The sequence below is a fragment of the Hippoglossus hippoglossus genome, chromosome 3, assembly GCF_009819705.1.
Source record: "Hippoglossus hippoglossus isolate fHipHip1 chromosome 3, fHipHip1.pri, whole genome shotgun sequence".
NCBI lineage: Eukaryota > Metazoa > Chordata > Actinopteri > Pleuronectiformes > Pleuronectidae > Hippoglossus > Hippoglossus hippoglossus.
The window spans coordinates 13246516-13264450 of record NC_047153.1 but is presented as its reverse complement, the minus strand read 5'-3'; the positions used below and the strand labels follow the sequence as shown (position 1 = coordinate 13264450).

At 40.4% G+C, this 17935-nt stretch overlaps 2 protein-coding genes across 5 annotated transcripts in view; both read left to right on the top strand.

Moving 5' to 3' along the window:
* dennd5a (DENN/MADD domain containing 5A) overlaps window positions 1-11920 on the top strand; it is a 32904-nt gene extending 20984 nt beyond the window's left edge. For both annotated transcript variants that reach the window (XM_034574774.1, XM_034574764.1), the window contains 15 exons: window positions 462-612; window positions 768-861; window positions 1487-1618; window positions 2232-2384; window positions 2502-2589; window positions 2687-2774; window positions 5693-5821; window positions 6342-6463; window positions 6571-6716; window positions 7520-7638; window positions 7726-7907; window positions 8579-8661; window positions 9415-9538; window positions 9697-9865; window positions 10445-11920. In XM_034574774.1, the coding sequence (XP_034430665.1) occupies window positions 462-612; window positions 768-861; window positions 1487-1618; window positions 2232-2384; window positions 2502-2589; window positions 2687-2774; window positions 5693-5821; window positions 6342-6463; window positions 6571-6716; window positions 7520-7638; window positions 7726-7907; window positions 8579-8661; window positions 9415-9538; window positions 9697-9865; window positions 10445-10628 (1964 nt within the window). In that variant the 3' untranslated portion in view covers window positions 10629-11920. The remainder of the gene's footprint in view (window positions 1-461; window positions 613-767; window positions 862-1486; window positions 1619-2231; window positions 2385-2501; window positions 2590-2686; window positions 2775-5692; window positions 5822-6341; window positions 6464-6570; window positions 6717-7519; window positions 7639-7725; window positions 7908-8578; window positions 8662-9414; window positions 9539-9696; window positions 9866-10444) is intronic.
* Window positions 11921-13061: 1141 nt separating this feature from the next.
* sinhcafl (SIN3-HDAC complex associated factor, like) lies at window positions 13062-17619 on the top strand. 3 transcript variants are annotated; one of them, XM_034581249.1, is made up of 6 exons: window positions 13062-13243; window positions 14355-14515; window positions 14623-14722; window positions 14814-14928; window positions 15512-15665; window positions 15780-17619. In XM_034581249.1, exons 2-6 carry the CDS (start codon window positions 14388-14390, stop codon window positions 15961-15963), a joined length of 681 nt encoding a protein of 226 aa, XP_034437140.1. In that variant the 5' UTR covers window positions 13062-13243; window positions 14355-14387; the 3' UTR covers window positions 15964-17619. The 3 variants fall into 3 exon arrangements, with proteins under 3 accessions (XP_034437140.1, XP_034437142.1, XP_034437141.1); XM_034581251.1 differs by having other exon boundaries at window positions 13073-13243; window positions 15515-15665; XM_034581250.1 differs by lacking the exon at window positions 13062-13243 and having other exon boundaries at window positions 13343-14515.
* Window positions 17620-17935: the final 316 nt, after the last annotated feature.

Sequence of the window (17935 nt, the reverse complement as noted above, 5' to 3'; positions counted from 1 at the left end):
CGACTCTGAACTGGTTGTTTGTGTTCTGGGCCTTTATTCTCTCACTTCCCTTGGTTCTGTGGGTGTTTGGAAGAAAATGCATTTTTCAGTTTTCTCTCTTCTTTCATCAACAAGTTACTGAATAAGAAATTAGAGATAGTTAATTGAAGTTAATCTGGTTTCTCAACACAATTGGCTACAGAAAACATGAGAGTCTTACTCAGATGACGTTGAGAGACATTTACTGGGTTTCTTATCATAGGATATTTCAAGACACAATAGCCCAGCCCTATATAGTATATCATATTATATTATAGTATTCAAGATTTTAAAAGGTAGAACAACAACAGAATTTGACTCTCTGATAATCATCCTTAAACTTGTTTCTCTTACCAGTCTAACATGATGAGTAGTTCCAGTTGTTTCTTCATTCTGTAATCTCACCGTCGACTTCCGTCCCTTCTCTCACCTCTCATCCGCAGAGAAAGCCATCGAGATGAGAGTGACAAAGATCGATCACACTGCCCTCCACCCCCACCTGCTGGACATGAAGATCGGTCAGGGACGCTACGAGCAAGGCTTCTTCCCGCGGCTGCAGTCTACCGTGCTCTCCACTGGGCCCACTTGCAACAAGTGATTATTTCACACTAATATCACATCAAAATCTGCAATGTCATTTATTTCTCATTTTAAATAAACCTTCAAGGCCTTTCCCTCGAATTTGATTTTGTCGGCTGTTTTCAGAGAATTGACGCTAAAGGTGATCCGAGTCATGTTTTGTGTCACAGGTGGACCAAGAGGAGTGCTCCAGCCCAGTGGAGGCGGAGGGATCGACAGAAGCAGCACGCTGAGCACCTTTATTTAGACAATGACCAGAGAGAGGTGAGAGGTCCCCACAGTGTTTTCTCGCCTCAGCTCTTAATTAAACACATTGATTGGCCGAGCTTTGTTTTCTTTGTTCATTTTGCATGACGTGTTCTCTGTTTACTTTAAGTTGACTTCACCCTCACTCCCCATCACACTTTTGGTCACTGTCTCTTTTTGTTTTTCTCTGTCTCTTTGCACTCCCGCTTCATACACTCTCAGCATGTAGAGTGCTTGTTTCCGGAGCTGCAGCTCCTGCTGTTTCTTGACTACTACTGGCTCTCACAGTCCTTCAGGCCCTGTCTAAAGTCAGTGACAGTGGACTTGGTATGTGTTGGTAGTCCACGGACCACATGTGATGTGCAACCATGTGGCTTTTACCTCCCTGTGCTTCCTTCACCACCAGCAGCTCAGTTTTAATCTGATTATCCATGTCTCTTTTTTGATTAACAACATTTTAATAATTTTATTTAGTTTCACCCCTCATTGAATTTGATCGATTTGGTTCGGAAAACTTAAGTCTGGCATAATTATTAAAGCAAAGATCTGGTTTAATAATTAAAGAAATGAAATAGGCTGTTTAGTCCTTCATATATGTTTCTCTGTGACCTGATTGCTGACTGCGATCTCTGTCTTCTATCAGAAGTACATCCAGGAAGCCAGAAACCTGGGCACGACCATCCGACAGCCCAAACTGTCCAACCTGTCGCCTTCCGTCATCGCTCAGACCAACTGGAAGTTTGTAGAAGGGTTGCTGAAGGAGTGCAGGAACAAGGTTTGACTATTTCTGCGATGTGGTTGATGCTGTGTCACATGTTTTAGTTGATTACAGTGAACCACTGTTTCTACACATCTGTTAAGATTTTAGCAGTGAGATTGTATAAAGCACTGTATAAAGTTCACAGAGAATCAATATGATTTGGGCTTTGTACTATCTGAAATTGTGAAATGTGCCTTTGAAACATAATGTGTCGCCTAGTTATGAGAAGAGCAACGTCATCAGCCTGTGTTTTCCTCACGTTAGTTGAGTAGCATTCCAGTGAGCTCCTCCTTTTTCTTGTTTAGGTTAAATAAATGCCAGGTTTTGTTGAAGTCCTGTGTGGACATGAGCTTTTTTAACCATTGTCCACACTTTCTTAACTGTTTCAACCAAGACACACAGACCCAAACCAGCACAGGTTTCATATGTTTACCTGTGTTTATTAGTAAACAGTTACTTTTAAGTGTTCACTAATAATAAATAGCAAAAACCAAATAAAGGCTTTGTATTTTTATTAGTCTTGTTACTTGTGTTTCCTACTGCACAAAAATCGTATTGTGACTAGATGGAGGCTAGCAAACAGAGCGTGAAATAAAATAACGCAAAAATAATGTTTATTAATCTGCAGACCAAGCGTATGCTGGTGGAGAAGATGGGTCGGGAGGCCGTGGAGCTGGGTCACGGAGAGGTCAGCATCACCGGCGTTGAGGAGAATACTCTGATCGCGAGCCTCTGTGACCTGCTGGAGAGAATCTGGAGCCACGGGCTGCAGGTTAAACAGGTCAGGACAGAGGGATCTCTGCAGTGTCCATGCACCTGATCAGTTCTCACAGCTAGTGGATGTAAAGGTCCCTCAGAACAAGTGATGATGCTACAATATGTTTTCTCTCTCTTTCAGGGTAAATCAGCCCTGTGGTCCCACCTCCTGCACTACCAGGAGAGCAAAGAGAAGAACAATGCCACTCCCGGTGGTTTGGGACCTCCAGGTAGAGAAATCACTTCACTTCATGAACAAAATGAATCACTGACTCTCATTGCATTACACATAGGAATTGCTTTACATCCCTTTTTCCCCCACACCAGGTTTCATTCATGACACGGAGAGACGCAAATCTGTTGATGTAGGATCAGCCATGCCACCTCTGAAAGTCTCTCTGATCCAGGACATGAGGTGAGGATGACTGAGGAGGATTTAGATGTGAACTAATGTGCATCTCAATTAGAAAATGAATGGATGAGGTCTCTCAGTTTAAGTGAATAAACCAATAGTTATTTTTAAATGCATCTGCTGCTGGTCACTATTGGAGGAAAGTGAGTAAGACTAAGACTGCCCTCCTGTGGTAAACTGTCAAACAATCCCTACTGACCTTCCTGTTTTTTCCCTTTATAACTGTTTTTCTGTACATTTAGTTGATGAATAACTTTAATGATGAAGTAAATATCAAAATCTGATGAATAACAGCTCAACATTAACTATTAAAATCCTACCTGAGAAGTTTTAAAAGTAATGCAGCCTCTCATTAACATTGTTCATTCAACATTATTTTAGTAGCAAATATTCAAGACCACCTACAATAAACAAACAGGTAATTTCATACAATAGTAGAGACCACAGTTAAACTCAACATTATAACTCTCATGTTAGTTATTCAACTAAATAGGTGATTCTGCTGAAATTAGTGGATTTATTTTTATTATATATGGATCTTTGGCCAACTTCTGTATTGAAAACTACTACTTTCTAATAATACATTATTTGTAAATTATATTTATATAGCATTTATCAAAATCACAAATTACAATGTGCTTTGCAGAGTGCAAGGGTAAAGCAGTAAAATGAGACGAAATACTTAGAATAAAACAAAATACGATTTTTTTTTTTTAAATGTACACATACATTACACAAATATACTCATATATATATATATATATATATATATATATATACATGCACAGAGACATTCACATACTCATACAAATATATATATAAATATATATATATATATATATATATATATAAATATATATAAATATAAATATATAAAAAGCTCTGACCCTCTTTAAGATTTTTGTATTTATTAGATCGTAGATGTTGAGATATGTGACCGTAGATGGTGGCATGCAACATAAATCCTCAGCCTGACATAAACAAGGAACTGCCCAATCACACAACCACCGCCCCAGACCCCAAGGCCAATTTGGTGCCCCATTTTTTTGACTCTGTTGTACTGTTTATAAAACTCTAAAACTACTCCGTTCCATGGCCCTGAGAGCTGTTGTGGCTCACCTGCCTTTGCTCTCGTCGTGTTATCCACCCTACCCAACCAGAGAAGAGAAATCGAGGCTTGTGGTGCGTGAAGACAGCTCAGAGCGAATCTGTGTAACAGCACGTTACTTCCAGCCTAATTACCAGACCCCCCCCTAGACTGACTGAGAAGAGAGGAGGGGGTCAACTTAGGGCACAAACACACAGCTCTGCTCTGCCGGTAGACAGACCCTCCTCCACACTCGTGTGCACGTCTGACGCCATGATCGTAAACAGAAGCAACCACTTCCCTCACGTAATGAGTTTTAATAATTAATTATATTCAGGCAGACAATATTTAATAGGAAAAAAAAAAATTGTTTTTGTTTTAGCTTATTAAAGGTTATGGTCTCATATCTGTGTTACACAGAGTTTTCTACATAAGAGATTATGGTAATAGTGCAGATGTTTTCCTCTGTTGTCATGGCGATAACAAGCAGAGGAAACTAGGTTACGTGGTTAGAGTGTAGAGGGGGGAGACAGAGAGGGGGTTGGAAGGTGGAGGAGGAGGCATGAAGAGCTCTTAGCAGACGAGCTGATGACACAGGTGGAGTGGAAGGGAATGTGTCTGGACATCGGAGGCATGATAGTGGCTCGGAGCGATGGCATGGGACCGACGTGCACACTCTGAGAGTCTGAGAGGCAGACAGAGACATGCATGTACATGCTGTACCAGTGACTCGGGCTGAATATTGCAGGAGAGAGACAGACGCAGTAAAATTATGAAGATTCATTAAATACTAATACGAATACAGTTACTCTTACGCACAGGTATAATTCAAGATGTCTTGAAAAACAAGTGTATCCCTGTTTTTCCCTAAAATAAAATATGGTATTTTAAGTATTAATCTTCATCTTTCAACTATGGAAACTAAATATATTATAAATTTGTTAAATGAGAACTTTAACTTTACTAAACTTTATTGATCCCACGGCAGGGGAATTTACTTTGAACATGACAACATGTGAAAGTATAAAATAGAATAAAATAGGAAATAGAATAACATAAATAATAATAATAATAAAAATGTACTAAATGAAAATACAGAAAATATGTACATAATATGCACCTTTCACTACAGACAGAATATTATAGGTATAGAATCACACTTGTAATGTGCAGTGGCAAAGGATGATTGATATTTGTGCATATGTATAGGGAGACATGGAAGTAAATATATAAATATACTGTATATGCATATATAGACTGATACAAGTATATGGGCATATATATATAGTATAAAAGAGTACAATATGGATATGATTAAAAAAATGGAGAGTGGGGTTAAGTCAATTGCTAGAATTTGAATTGTTCGTGTGAATGAGAGCGGGTATTGTTGTTTGCCTTGTGATGCGCTGGCGACCTGTCCAGGGTGTACGCCGCCGCCACTTGCCCAAACTGGGATTGGCTCCATCTTCCTCCCATTACCCTTACAGGATACACAGCATAGACACTGGATGGATGAAATAATCATTTGTGACGATTTGTTCTTTTTTCCCACTAAAATTGAAATAACTCGTTGTGAAGTTGTTCTCAAATTTAAGTTATGATTTAGCAAAATATTTTTTGTTGGTATGAATGAGAAAGTGTTTAACTCGGCATGAACATCACTCTGCATCGTCAAGGCCAAACATTCAAGTGACGTAACGATAATCAAAGCATATTTAGTATTTTATCTCTGAAGAATCTTTCACCTAACGAAAATAGGAACAAAGCTTTTGTGGTTGTGTATGAGCTCCAGACCTCTGTTGACCTCTCGAGCTGTCGTTTACTTTTTTTTCAGACACATTCAGAAACTAAGTGAGATCAAGACGGATGTGGGCAAGGCCAGAGCGTGGGTTCGCCTCTCGATGGAGAAGAAGCTGCTCTCCAGGCACCTGAAGCAGCTGCTGTCCGACCACGAGCTTACAAAGTGAGCAAAACACCACACTGCTGAACCTCAACTCCGCTGTCGCTCACACTGACATAGTCCTGTACTAGTTGAATACAACAGTGAGTCTCACTAGGACATATTGAAGATCACATTTCCTACTTTTTCTCATCCTCACCCTCTTTTTGTGTTTGTGGAGGAATGTCTGTCGCATATGAAATGAAGGTGACGTGTGATCGACCCATTTATTATACATTAGCTCTCTTGAAATTGCAAAGCATCACACTGCAGTCCACCGCCGCATAAATAATTCACACCTCTTCCCTCTTCATAATTGATATCTGAGCGGTGAACTAGGTCAGAAGGATTTCTGTCTGCCTTTGTGACCTCACGTTGCCGATTGTTCTACTTTACATCAAAGCAAACACACTATGTTATTCATTTGCCACAAAATGAATATGCCATCAAAGATTTGAAATATTGAAAATGGTACAGATCATTTAACGTTGTGGGCAGAAGCATTAACGTCTATTTTCAACAAACCTTTTCTTCTTTTTTTTAGAAAACTGTACAAGCGCTACGCCTTCCTCCGCTGTGATGATGAGAAGGAGCAGTTTCTTTACCACCTGCTGTCCTTTAATGCCGTGGACTACTTCTGTTTCACCAACGTCTTCACAACCATCAGTGAGTCCTGACAACACGGCCAGAAAACAACCTGTTTGTAGTGTTTGGGCTCTTATTGTATTTGTTTTTGTATCTAATGTGATATTTCTCTCCTCTCTGTGTCCCAGTGATCCCATACCATGTGGTGGTTGTTCCCAGTAAGAAGCTGAGCGGCTCTATGTTCACCGCCAACCCCTGGGTGTGCGTCTCCGGTGAGCTGGCAGAGACCGGAGTCCTGCAGGTCCCCAGAAATACTCAGGAGATTACTTTTGAGGTTGGTGTGGATTGAAATCGGCAGCGGTGTCTCCACCATGTCCTTGTTTACCTCCTTGGGTGAATTAGCACAAAATGTATTAACTTCAAACTTTCTGCACAAGCACTTAAAGAGTTAAACGTTCATGCATGAAATGAAAAACCGTAGAACTCATCTCCTTCTCAACTCAAGGCACAAATGTATCAATCAACCCTTGTAGGTCAAAGTCGATCTTAGAAATTGGACTTGATTGGCTCTCTCATGTCTCCTTCAAGACCCAACCGTCCCCTTAAATTCCACAATACATCTGTCATATTCATTTGGACATAGTTCTAAAACTATTGAATATACATATAAACTCCCCCATTGAATCCACATGGTCTCAGCTACACATTGGCTGCAGTTATAGGTTTGTAGCCATATTTATTATTGTACAGCGACTAAAACATCCTACCTCCCCTTTGAAACCACATTTAAATTTGTTAGATCAAGATTTCCATTTTGAATTTTTCATTGAAACCCATGAATTATTCACAGAGAAATTGGTAATAAAGTTAAAAAAAAAACACCCTATAATGAAATAAAAAATTCCTGGATCCATCCTTATGTCCAGATCTGGTCCAAAATGTAATGTGCTCTGAGTTTTTGTGTAATCCTGCTGAGAAACAAACAATCAAACCAACCAATCAACAAACCCCCTTGGTGGAGGTAATAATAAAACTGGAATTAACCTTGAACAATATGAGCTGTTGTCTCGTGTTTTGAATTACATTTTTTGGCATTTGACACCAACATGCTTCTCTCCCTCGCTCTCTCTCTCTCAGTGCCAAAACCTGGGCAAACTCACCACAGTCCAGATGGGCCACGATAACACGGGACTCTACGCAAAGTGGCTCGTGGAATGCGTCGTGATCCGCAATGAAATCACGGGGCACACCTACAAGTAAGCACGCCTTCCGAGGAAAAGGCCCCTGACGTTGTTTTGACGAGGCAGTTCTCAAAAGTTGAACTGGCTGTGTTTGTCGGACAGGTTCCCGTGTGGCCGCTGGTTGGGGAAAGGCGTGGATGACGGCAGTCTGGAGAGGATCCTGGTGGGAGAGCTGATGACCCCCAGCTCAGAGAACGATGAGAGGATGTGCCGCACACCCCCAATGCAGCAGTCCCCGGGGATGATGAGGAGGTTTGTGACCATCTCACCGAACAGCAAACCAAGTAAGTTACTGCACATGTCATCTGTGCTGACTCAGAAATAAAAATGTTCCTTATTTTAGCCTCAATTTGAATACTTGGAGTAGAGTCCTGCACGGGTAAAAAATATATTTATATAAACACAGGCATGGGTAAAAAATACTATGAACTGACAAGGAACTGGCTAGAACATCAAAATCAACCACATAAAGACTGAAATAGTCGGAATATGTGTCAGTGGCTTTGATGCTTGTAAAAAGTGCCCAAATTAGTTGTTGGTAACCTAATGGCACGTCGTTGCTGAGGAAACACATCTGCAGGAGAGTTGGTGCTGCAACAATTCACAGATGATTTTCCAAGACGGGCGGACAAGGGCACCATGACCCTTTTGATGCGAGTTACTGTGTACGTAGCGTGTTTATTTAGTCATGGTCACGACACAGGTCATATTTTAACCGGTCTGGATTTGACTTGGAGATAATTACTGGTAACAGATCGGGTTCAGAACAGAGCTTTGTGAGTATGGGTTTGCGACCTGAAGTTTTGTTCTTGATACCTTCACTACTAAAAATTAAAATATGTAGATGTGAAAATACAATTCCCAAGGGGATCAAACCTGGATGGTATTTATTTCTCTGTGAGTCTGCTCGTATTGTCCTACAGCCTTTTTTCTTTGCCTCTTTCTTCTCACCCAGAGTTAAACACAGGTCAGATCCAGGAGGGAGTGGGAGAGGCCATCAATGGGATCGTGAAGCACTTCCACAAGCCGGAGAAGGAGGTGAGCGACGACAGTCCAGACAAGCCTCAGCCTGTACCTCTATTATTCATCACGTATTAAGAACAGCAGCTTTCTGCTCTGGTGGTCCACAAGCCACTCAGTAGCTGTGCCCTACGTGGTATCATTCACATTGTTAAACCTATTAAAGGAGACTTCTTACTGTTTTTTAGGCACGGGCATTATAGAGTATGATGTCTGTTATTTTTCCAGTTCTAGTGGCACCATCCATGTTAATTATTATTTATTAAAGCAGTTGGAGAAATAATTGGAATTCAGGAGGAGGAGATTCCTATTGAAGTGTTTTAGTGTCTTGTAACTTGCCTGTGAATAACAGGTTTCAAATATCAATCACTGTGTATTTTCAGCACAAGGGATTATTTCAGGGAAACCCCCCTCACTCTCGCTCCACCTCTTGACAGAACAATGGCCGCTGAAAATAACAAATGTCCATAAGATTTAAATTCCACTTTGTATTCTGTTGTTTCTGTGTGTTTTATAGTGTGTCAATGTATTACATTATGAATAATATATCTGTTATTTCATACGTCCTCATGCCTCAACCATACGTTTTTTAATCTCCAGTGCACCTTCACCCTTTTCTTCCTGCATGTGTAGCAGTTTGTTTGGTGTTTAAATGAAATAGTTTGACCTAAAGACCTTAAGAACTGTAATGGAAAAGTGCTCTGTTATATTCTTCAGCATCCTTACTTTCTCTAACGTTATGAGTTTTCTTGTTGTTTTTGCGCTTCGCAGAGAGGCAGTCTGACCCTCCTCCTCTGTGGGGAGTACGGCCTCGTCTGGGCTCTGGACCAGGTTTTCCAACACGGTTTCAAATCACCCCGACTCTTTAAGAATGTCTTCATCTGGGACTTCTTGGGTAAAGACTTAATATCATTTCTCCCTGATTAAGTCTCCCAGCCAGTCCTACCATTTACTCCATGTCTCGCAACCCCCTTTACTGTCCCCCCTCATCAACAATGAAGTCCTAAAAATTCTCAAATTATAATTCTAATCAATTATATTCTATTTTAACAGAAAAGGCCCAAGTGTACTTTGAAAGTGCGGAGCAGCGGGAGGCGACTCCAGATGAAAACTGGCAAAGCAGAGTTCACCACTTCTGCCGCTTCATGCGCGCCATCAACAACACATCCAGAAACATCGGCAAGGACGGGAAGTTCCAGATGCTTGTGTGTCTGGGTGCAAGGTAGGCAGGCTGCACTCGCTCGCCCCATTCTCACCATGTTTACATATAGTGAACGCTGTTAAAATTCATTGAGGAAGTCCAGTGTTCAAAGTAGATTGTGTGAAATTTGTAGTGATCTTGTGGTGATGCCACAAATCTCCCTGCTAGAATGCACTTGGATAACAACTGAAACAGTGGGGCTGCTGTGTCCGACCCCTCATCCCGACAACAAGAGTCAAGTGAAAATGATCTCTCCTCAGAGGATTCTTCATGTATCAGATGTTTTAATGATTTCCTTTAGTTTGTCTGTAGAAAGGTTTGTGTGTTTGTATTGAGTGAATAATGATCGTCTTTTTGTTTTTGTTTCACTGCTTCAGCTTTTTTGTATATGTCTCCTCATTTTCACAATAGTATTGCAGAGAGAAAATGGCAATTTATCGATAGAGATTTTTATCCAAATTATAAAGGGGGTTGTCTCTAAAACTAGTTTTTCCACTGCCATGGTTTTAGGTTTTTCTAAGTGGGGAAAAAAGCGACGGTTACATACATTCTTTCAAGCTGCTCGTTTGACTCCTTGCGTCTGTGTCCTGCTTCTCGTAGGGACCATCTGCTGCATCACTGGATCGCTCTGCTCGTAGAATGTCCCATCACTGCTCAGATGTACGAGGACATGGCACTGATCAAGGATCGCTCGTTGGTGAACTCTCTGATCCGAGTCCTGCAGACGCTGCAGGAGTTCAACATCACTCTGGAGGCTTCGCTCGTCAAAGGCGTTGGTATCTAAACCAAACCAACCATCCCACTAGATGCACCGGAGCAGGAAGATCACTGGGGACCACTGAAAAAGAATAACAGAACCTTTTATATGCAGAACCTGACTTGAACAAAGGACGTTTTCTGGCTTATATTAAAGCTACTGTTACATTTGCCATATATCAAGTGCAATGAGCCTTTCAAGATACCTTGTTATTTTTATCCTTGACGATGTTGCCATTAGATGTTAAAAATATGTTTTCTATTATGAATCATGATTTTCACATTATCAACGATGACCTACTTGTGCTAAAACGTTTTATTGAAAGCTAAATATTTTCATTGTTATCGTGAACTGCTGACAATGGCTATATTTAAGGGATAGCGAGGATCAAAACTGTTAATATATTTTCAGAGAAAAACAGTATTATTTTGTTAAACCAGTCAAGTTGCTTGCTCTGTCGTCAACTCAGATTCCAATGTCATAATGCAGAGCTTAAAGCAAATGATATAGAAGTATGCTTTATAAGTATGCGTGACAGGGAGGTTTGTAGAGTGGACGATGATTCACCTACATAGGAATAACCAGGCCATTACATTTGAGCCTTTCCCTGAGAAATGTACGAGTATGCAAATCTTTTACATGAATTACCTTCAGAGAAAATGTTCCTTCTTGCATGATAAGACTTTGTGATTTAAGCCTGTTTCCAGTGATGGACATTGATATTCAGTTGGATAAAGGAAAAAAGCCCAAGTCTTTGGTTTGTGTTCCAGACACACATCCTCCAAGTGATGCTTTACCCAGCTTTCTGTGCAAAGTTGATCACAGTGACCGCCTCTGTATAAGTACCTCCAGCCAGCCCTCCCCCAGCCAGCCCTTACACTACATCTGCCCTCTTCCCTGCACACAGCGTGACGGCCTCTGCAGGCTGATCTCCTGCTTCCCTTCAGATTTTGTTATATCATGGTTTCTTGCTATGCAATATCCAGAAGAGAAAAGTCAACCCCCTCAAACTCCATGTTCTGGTGTGTTGAGGTAGAACCGGGCCCGCCTCCGTTACATCCATCGAACTTTACTGTGCAGAAAAAGAGATTTGATATGTGAAGGACTTCTTTTCTGTGCCAACAATGTCTGGAACGACTGTGTTGTACTCGTCTGTGTACAACCCACACATGAGCATCTTGGGAGATATATATTTTTGTTTTTCCAATACGGTTGTACATTTATTGACATAGCTGTGTAATGTAGTGTTTACTAAGTGAGCAACAGTGTACAGTGTAAAAATATATTAAGAATAAAGCATCTGTAATGCGTTATAATGACTTGTTTTTATTATATTACAGTTCATTATCTGGTGAATGTGATTCCTCAGCTGAAAATATTCAGATCACTTTAAAAGTTCAATATTCTCAGATTCTTAAATGTGAGTATTTTATTAATCTTCAGTGATAGTAAACAGAAAACCTTTGATGTCTAGACTCGAGAAAAAAATACTAAAATCAGTCAAATTTGCTTCAGTAATAGTGATAGAGATTTTCTTACAATTAAATATAATAGATAATACTTAACTGCATACTAAACTGGTCGTCCAGTTTTCTTTCCACTTTGTATTTACTATTTCTATTAAGTTTTAATATATTTAAAGTATATATATATATATATAATCCCAATTGTTAGTTGCAGTCCCGAGTTAGTCTAAAGTGGTTGTTGCCCAATTTAAATGATAATTGTTAGCTACATCCCAAATTGAATAAATTGTTGTCGTCCACTTTTCTCTCCACTTCATCCTTATTTAAACTGGTAGTTTGTATTTATTTCCAAAAATATTAAAAATTTCAACTAATTCCTCATCTCAACCCTGAGCCACATTTCTTTCCACACCAAAACTCTCTGCTTACTCCTGCAATAACTGAATTTGCACATCTTGTATTCATATTTTATTTATTTTGTCATACTCCTATCTACCTCATTACATTGTCTTTAAATGCGAACAACTACTGCAACTATCCACACTTGTCTCTTATTCATTCACTTGTTTCTCATCTCTTGCATTTAGTCTGCTGTTTATAGGCTAGTTCTTTGTTCTATTATATTTAGTACTTTACTGAGCGGCATTTACTTAGTGAGTATGTACAGTTCTCTATCTATCTATATATCTATCTAACAACTACAATCACTGTGAAACGAGTCACAGCATTACAGTAATCTAGTAATCTGGTCCGTAGTAGTTTCTTTGTGATCATTCAAACTCTTCTGTTGCGCTTTCTCAGCTGAGAACATGTAAACAAACGCTTTCGCGCCATTTCAGAGGGCTGTTTTTTCTTGAAAGCGTCGGGCCCGGTGGTTTGTGGGACTTTGAGTTTAACAGGAAGAGGTTAACAACCGGGAATAAGCGGAGCTCTCCCGCTCGTTCAACTACACCTCCCGGCATCCACTGCCGCCGAGGGGCTCGCGAGGACGGCTGCAATTGGTTGGCTCCAGGTTCAAACTGAACGGCTGCACTCCTTATATGGTCAGAGTGCGCGTAGTCCTTTCATTACGGCTCTTTATGCTAACGACATGCTAATGCCCAGCTGTATGCAGCGGTAGTAAGAGCATGCGCAGTGCGAGACGAGGACACGGCGAAGATTCAAAGTTTCTCTCCAGTAAGTGCGCTCTTATTTCTCTCGTAAGGAAATTACATAGGTGAGATTCCGCCGGTTTGCTGCTTGCGGGAGAGACGCGTGAGTGTGCGTTGTAGCCGTAGCTTGCCGTGTGCGTGGCCGCGTGCGACGAGCCGAGCGTGCGAAGAATAACCGACAATGGGGATAACGTGGAAGTGAGCGAGAGCGTGGCGTGGCGGAGGTAGCAGCATCGGCTAGCTAGCATGCTAACGGCTAACAACAATGAGCCGCGTTTGGCGCTCTAGCGGGTTAAAGTTTGACTTGAAAGGCGACGACGGGTTCGACGCAACTTTTCGCGTTTTACCGACAACACGCACGCGCTGTGTCGAGTCCACGGTGGTGCGTTGTTTGGACACGTGTTTTACTCTTATTTGAGCGAGTAGCCCGGTAGCTTTTTGTTTTACTTCAGAGAGCACCGCCGCCGCTGCCGCTTTTTGTTCGGACTTTCCGCCGCAGACCGATCCACGACTAACGCGACACATAACGGCCGTTGCATCAACGATCGCTGAGCCTCACTCATTAGTAACGTTTCTAACGCACCGAGCCACGTTCCGCGCAGTAGCGTCGACGACAGTGAACGATAGTAAAACGTAACGTTGTGTTGTGGGTGTAACGTGTCTGTGAATCACCGCACGTTGACCGGACGGAGTGTGTGGAAGTTTGGGACTTTAATTTTGACGTAGCTTTTCGTAAAGCTGTTTCTTCGACGACACGACTAAATAACACGAGGACAAACCGAGTTTTATCATTTTCGCGTTATGTCGGTTATTTCGTCCTTTGATGTTCCAACGACCGGGCTTTAAATTCCTGACATTCTTGGACGTTATTTGCTCTTAAATTTCGTTGTGTTCGGTTGTTGATCGTTGTGTATGCGTTGCTTTATCAGCTAAATTATTCTTTACATATAACATGTTGAAGTTTATTATGCGTTATGAATGACTTGTGATCGTGTGTGTGTGTGTGTGTGTGTGGCCGCGCTCGTGTAGGGACCGCCCCCTTCTCAGTAGTAGAAATGCCAGCTGTCTGCAGACCGACACACGGTGTTTATAACGAACACGGGCACGATTACCGAGCTTTGTTTTTTCGTTTGCAGGTTTTTGCCTGAACACGGCCCCACAAACAGACTATGTTTGGCTTCCACAAGTCAAAGATCTACCGGAGTAACGACGGCTGTTGCATCTGCAAGACCAAGTCCTCCAGTTCCCGCTTCACAGACAGCAGCCGATATGAAGAGACGTTCAGGCTCTGCTTTGGGTAAAGACACTCATTCATTCATAAAGTGCTTTTGTGTGACGATGATGTGTGTTTTTGCATATTTCGGATCACAAACTGAAGCTGTTTGGTTTTATTTACTTGTCCAGGCTGTCAGAGGATCGTGTCGGGGACATCTGCAATGCCTGTGTGTTACTGGTGAAGCGCTGGAAGAAGCTGCCTCATGGTTCTAAGAAGAACTGGAACCATGTAAGTGACAGTGCTGAGAGTCTGGTTTTTTTCTCTCTCCCTGATCTTGAATTGTAAGTTGACTTGGATGTTTTCTTCTGACCTGACTCAGGTGGTGGATGCCAGAGCTGGGCCAGGCTTTAAGATGACCAAACCCAAGAAGATCAAGAACAGTGACGGGAAGAAGAAAAGCAAGCTAAAGAAGCTCCACAAGTTAAAGAGACAAAGTAAGTTGTTTTAAAATATTTACTAATATCCCCACATATGTTGAGAAATGTGTTTTATTCACTGACTTGAAATTAGTGATACAAGCAATGTGTGTTGATTTAAAATATGTAGGTCACAGTGTCGGTTTTCTTCCCAGTGTCTAGAGCTGATTAAAAATGACTCTGATACAGCATCTGGTGGTTCTTTGAGTTAGGGAACAATCTCTGTAACTGCATAATACCAGGGTTTGAGTTAAATGGTCATTTTTCAGAAAAGTAATTGGCATTAATTTTAATAATAGACTGTTTTTTTTATGGAAAAACATGGCAAAAAAAACAGATTTCCGAGATGTGACTTAATTATTTTCTACTATGACACAAAACAGGACACTTTTTGGTTTTTGAGCTGTTGGGCAACAAGTTCAATAGTTGGTTCTATGAAATAGAAAATGGCTAAAAATTTATAAAATATACTCATAATATTTAATGACAAATTTGGAAAGATGTGAATTCTGAAATGACTAAGACAATAAATTGATTGTTGAAATGGTTTGTCAAATCCATCTTCCGACTTTGTTTTAAGCGTTTGTCTTTTGTTTCCAAGCAGACTCTGATGCCCACAGCACCACCTCCAGTGCGTCTCCTGCCCAGTCCCCGAGTTACAGCAACCTGTCAGATGATGGTTCAGACATCGAGTCCAAACAAAGACGCCCAGCTCCCTCCACCTTCTCTTTCCTGGACCGATCCTACTGGAAGAGGTAAACTATAGCTTTAATTATCAGGAAAAAAATATTACTGATTGACTGTTTTTTTGTTTTGTTTTTAAAGATTGATTACTCAAAGTGTTTTCTTTTATCTTTAACCCCTGTTAGGCAAAAAGTGTGCTGTGGGATTGTCTACAAGGGGCGGTTTGGAGAGGTGATCATTGATCCTCGACTCTTTAAGCCCTGCTGCAGTTCCACAAAACAGAAGACTCTGGCCCCCACACCAGTGTCCACACACCTTCCAGACCCACTTCCTCCACAGCTCCCAGAAGACGTGAAAGAAACCTGGTGATTGCCTTTGTTGAAAATCCTCCAATAGGGTTGTCCACGGCATCCACCTGGATTTGTCTCCAGTGGCAGACCTCTAACCCCCACTCCCCCTGTTAGATCAGTTTGTTAGATATTTCTTTTCTACGTAATATTCCTTTTTAATATGGGTATTTTTTTAAACTTTTGTATAGAGTTAAATTTCTTTTTTTATATAAAATGCAAAAAGTAAAAAAAAAATCTTCTCATGGGCATTAGTGTTATTTATAGAATGATGCAACACATTTTGTTGAGGCTCCGTTTATGATTCTGAATTGTTTTTTTTGTTGTTTTGTTTTCGGATTGTGTGATCAAATAATCTGGTCTCTTTTCTTTTTTTTTATACATATCAAGACTGTTCCGTATTCATAATTTGTCAAATTGTAAGTGTGCATGTGGGAGACACCAGCTCTTTCTAATACCAGCTGTTTTGTGTGTGTTGGAGTGGCTCTTCAACAAGTTGCTTGCAATGTTTTGTCCTTTGTGTTTTGCTCCATGTGTGTGAGTCTGTAGGATTTCTAGTACACAGAGGGCTGTTGGTGACACCAGGGATCATTAGTACAACTGTCCTCTGAATAGCGATTTAATGTGTATAGATGAGAACAAATAATTTCTGAAGTTTTCACATCTTAAGCATGCCATGAGTTTGAAACACCTTGTAATCTGTTCAGCAGTGGGTTCACATTGACTCGGACTGATGTGGTTAGATCATGCATGCAGTACATTCCTTGGCCTTCCTGGAATGACTAAAGCAATGTATTTATTTCTTTTGTACAGCCTACAATGAAATGACTGCATTTTGTAAAGCAAATGATTTTTTTAAATGGATTTTGTAAATGCAGTGTTTTGGCTCTTGTTAAATCTAAGCCCTTTTTCAAACCACTACTTCTGTAAAGAAACAGTTTGAGTGTCGGAACGGCGCTGAAAACCTATTTTTACGCTAATTTAGCGAAGCTTTTAAATCACATTTTCATGTCTCGTTATCTCAGGCACATTTCACTAAAGGCATGCAAAGCTGTAGCCTATGCTCTGCAGAAAAATGTGAAAACTCGATTGCAGCATCAGTGGGCTGCAATATTCCTTCTAATATTCTGTATTTGTTCACTAACGGCATGCAAGGGTCAGAAATAGAACTTACAGGAATCACATGATCTGTTTTATGGCTTAACATTTTGTAAAGCGAATGCTGTCAAAGAAAATGTGAGATTATCAGCGCTGTGATTTCTCAGAAAAAGTTCAAACTATGCAGACATTATGAATGTGAGAATTTCTCTGGGCTTTCTGTCACTTTTGCTGTAGAAGTGTGAAGTGGTGGATCCTTATTCAACCAAATTAACTTGTAAAAAGCATCAAGTATTTCAGCAATAACTTTACATTTTCCTAACCATTATTCATAATTGTCTCTGTTTATTTCCTGTTTTAATGTTTCTCAGATTGCACAGTTTTAGCCATGGTATGCTTACTGTCTCAAATTAATAGTGCATTGAAAACGGTTGATTTTTTAAAATCTTATTCCTTTATTTGCATTATTGTAACCAATTCCAAACTTCATGAATTGACAGGCGATGCTCTGTAAAGTTGCTTAATATATAAACTTTTCTGCGGCAGGGTAGTTAAATGCTGAACTTGTTCTATTATTCTTATTAAAAGGAGAGATGCTGCTTCCTTTTAAGCTGGAAAATAAGCTTGTTTTTTGTCCTTACGGAGTTGCCATATTGTTTGTGCGAGGTACATCTTTGGGATGTGAGATGTGCCTTAAATGAATTACCTGACTCATGTAATTTATATTAATTTATTACGAAACCTCTTTCTTTTTTTACTGAAACTTTTGAGACAACTGTTGTAGAGCCTAGAAAGTCTGTTTTTATTTTGTGCACTTCTTTTGAACATGCAATGTAGATGTTTTTTTTAAATGCTTTTTTTTTGTATACTGTACCACAAACTAGAACTGTATTGTA

Excerpts from the sequence above, each read along its gene's own strand:
- sinhcafl (XM_034581249.1), top strand. The coding sequence starts at position 14,388 with ATGTTTGGCTTCCACAAGTCAAAGATCTACCGGAGTAACGACGGCTGT. Across the intron at positions 14,516-14,622 it reads ACGTTCAGGCTCTGCTTTGG|GCTGTCAGAGGATCGTGTCG; the intron begins GTAAAGACACTC and ends TTACTTGTCCAG. Across the intron at positions 14,929-15,511 it reads CCACAAGTTAAAGAGACAAA|CAGACTCTGATGCCCACAGC; the intron begins GTAAGTTGTTTT and ends TTTGTTTCCAAG.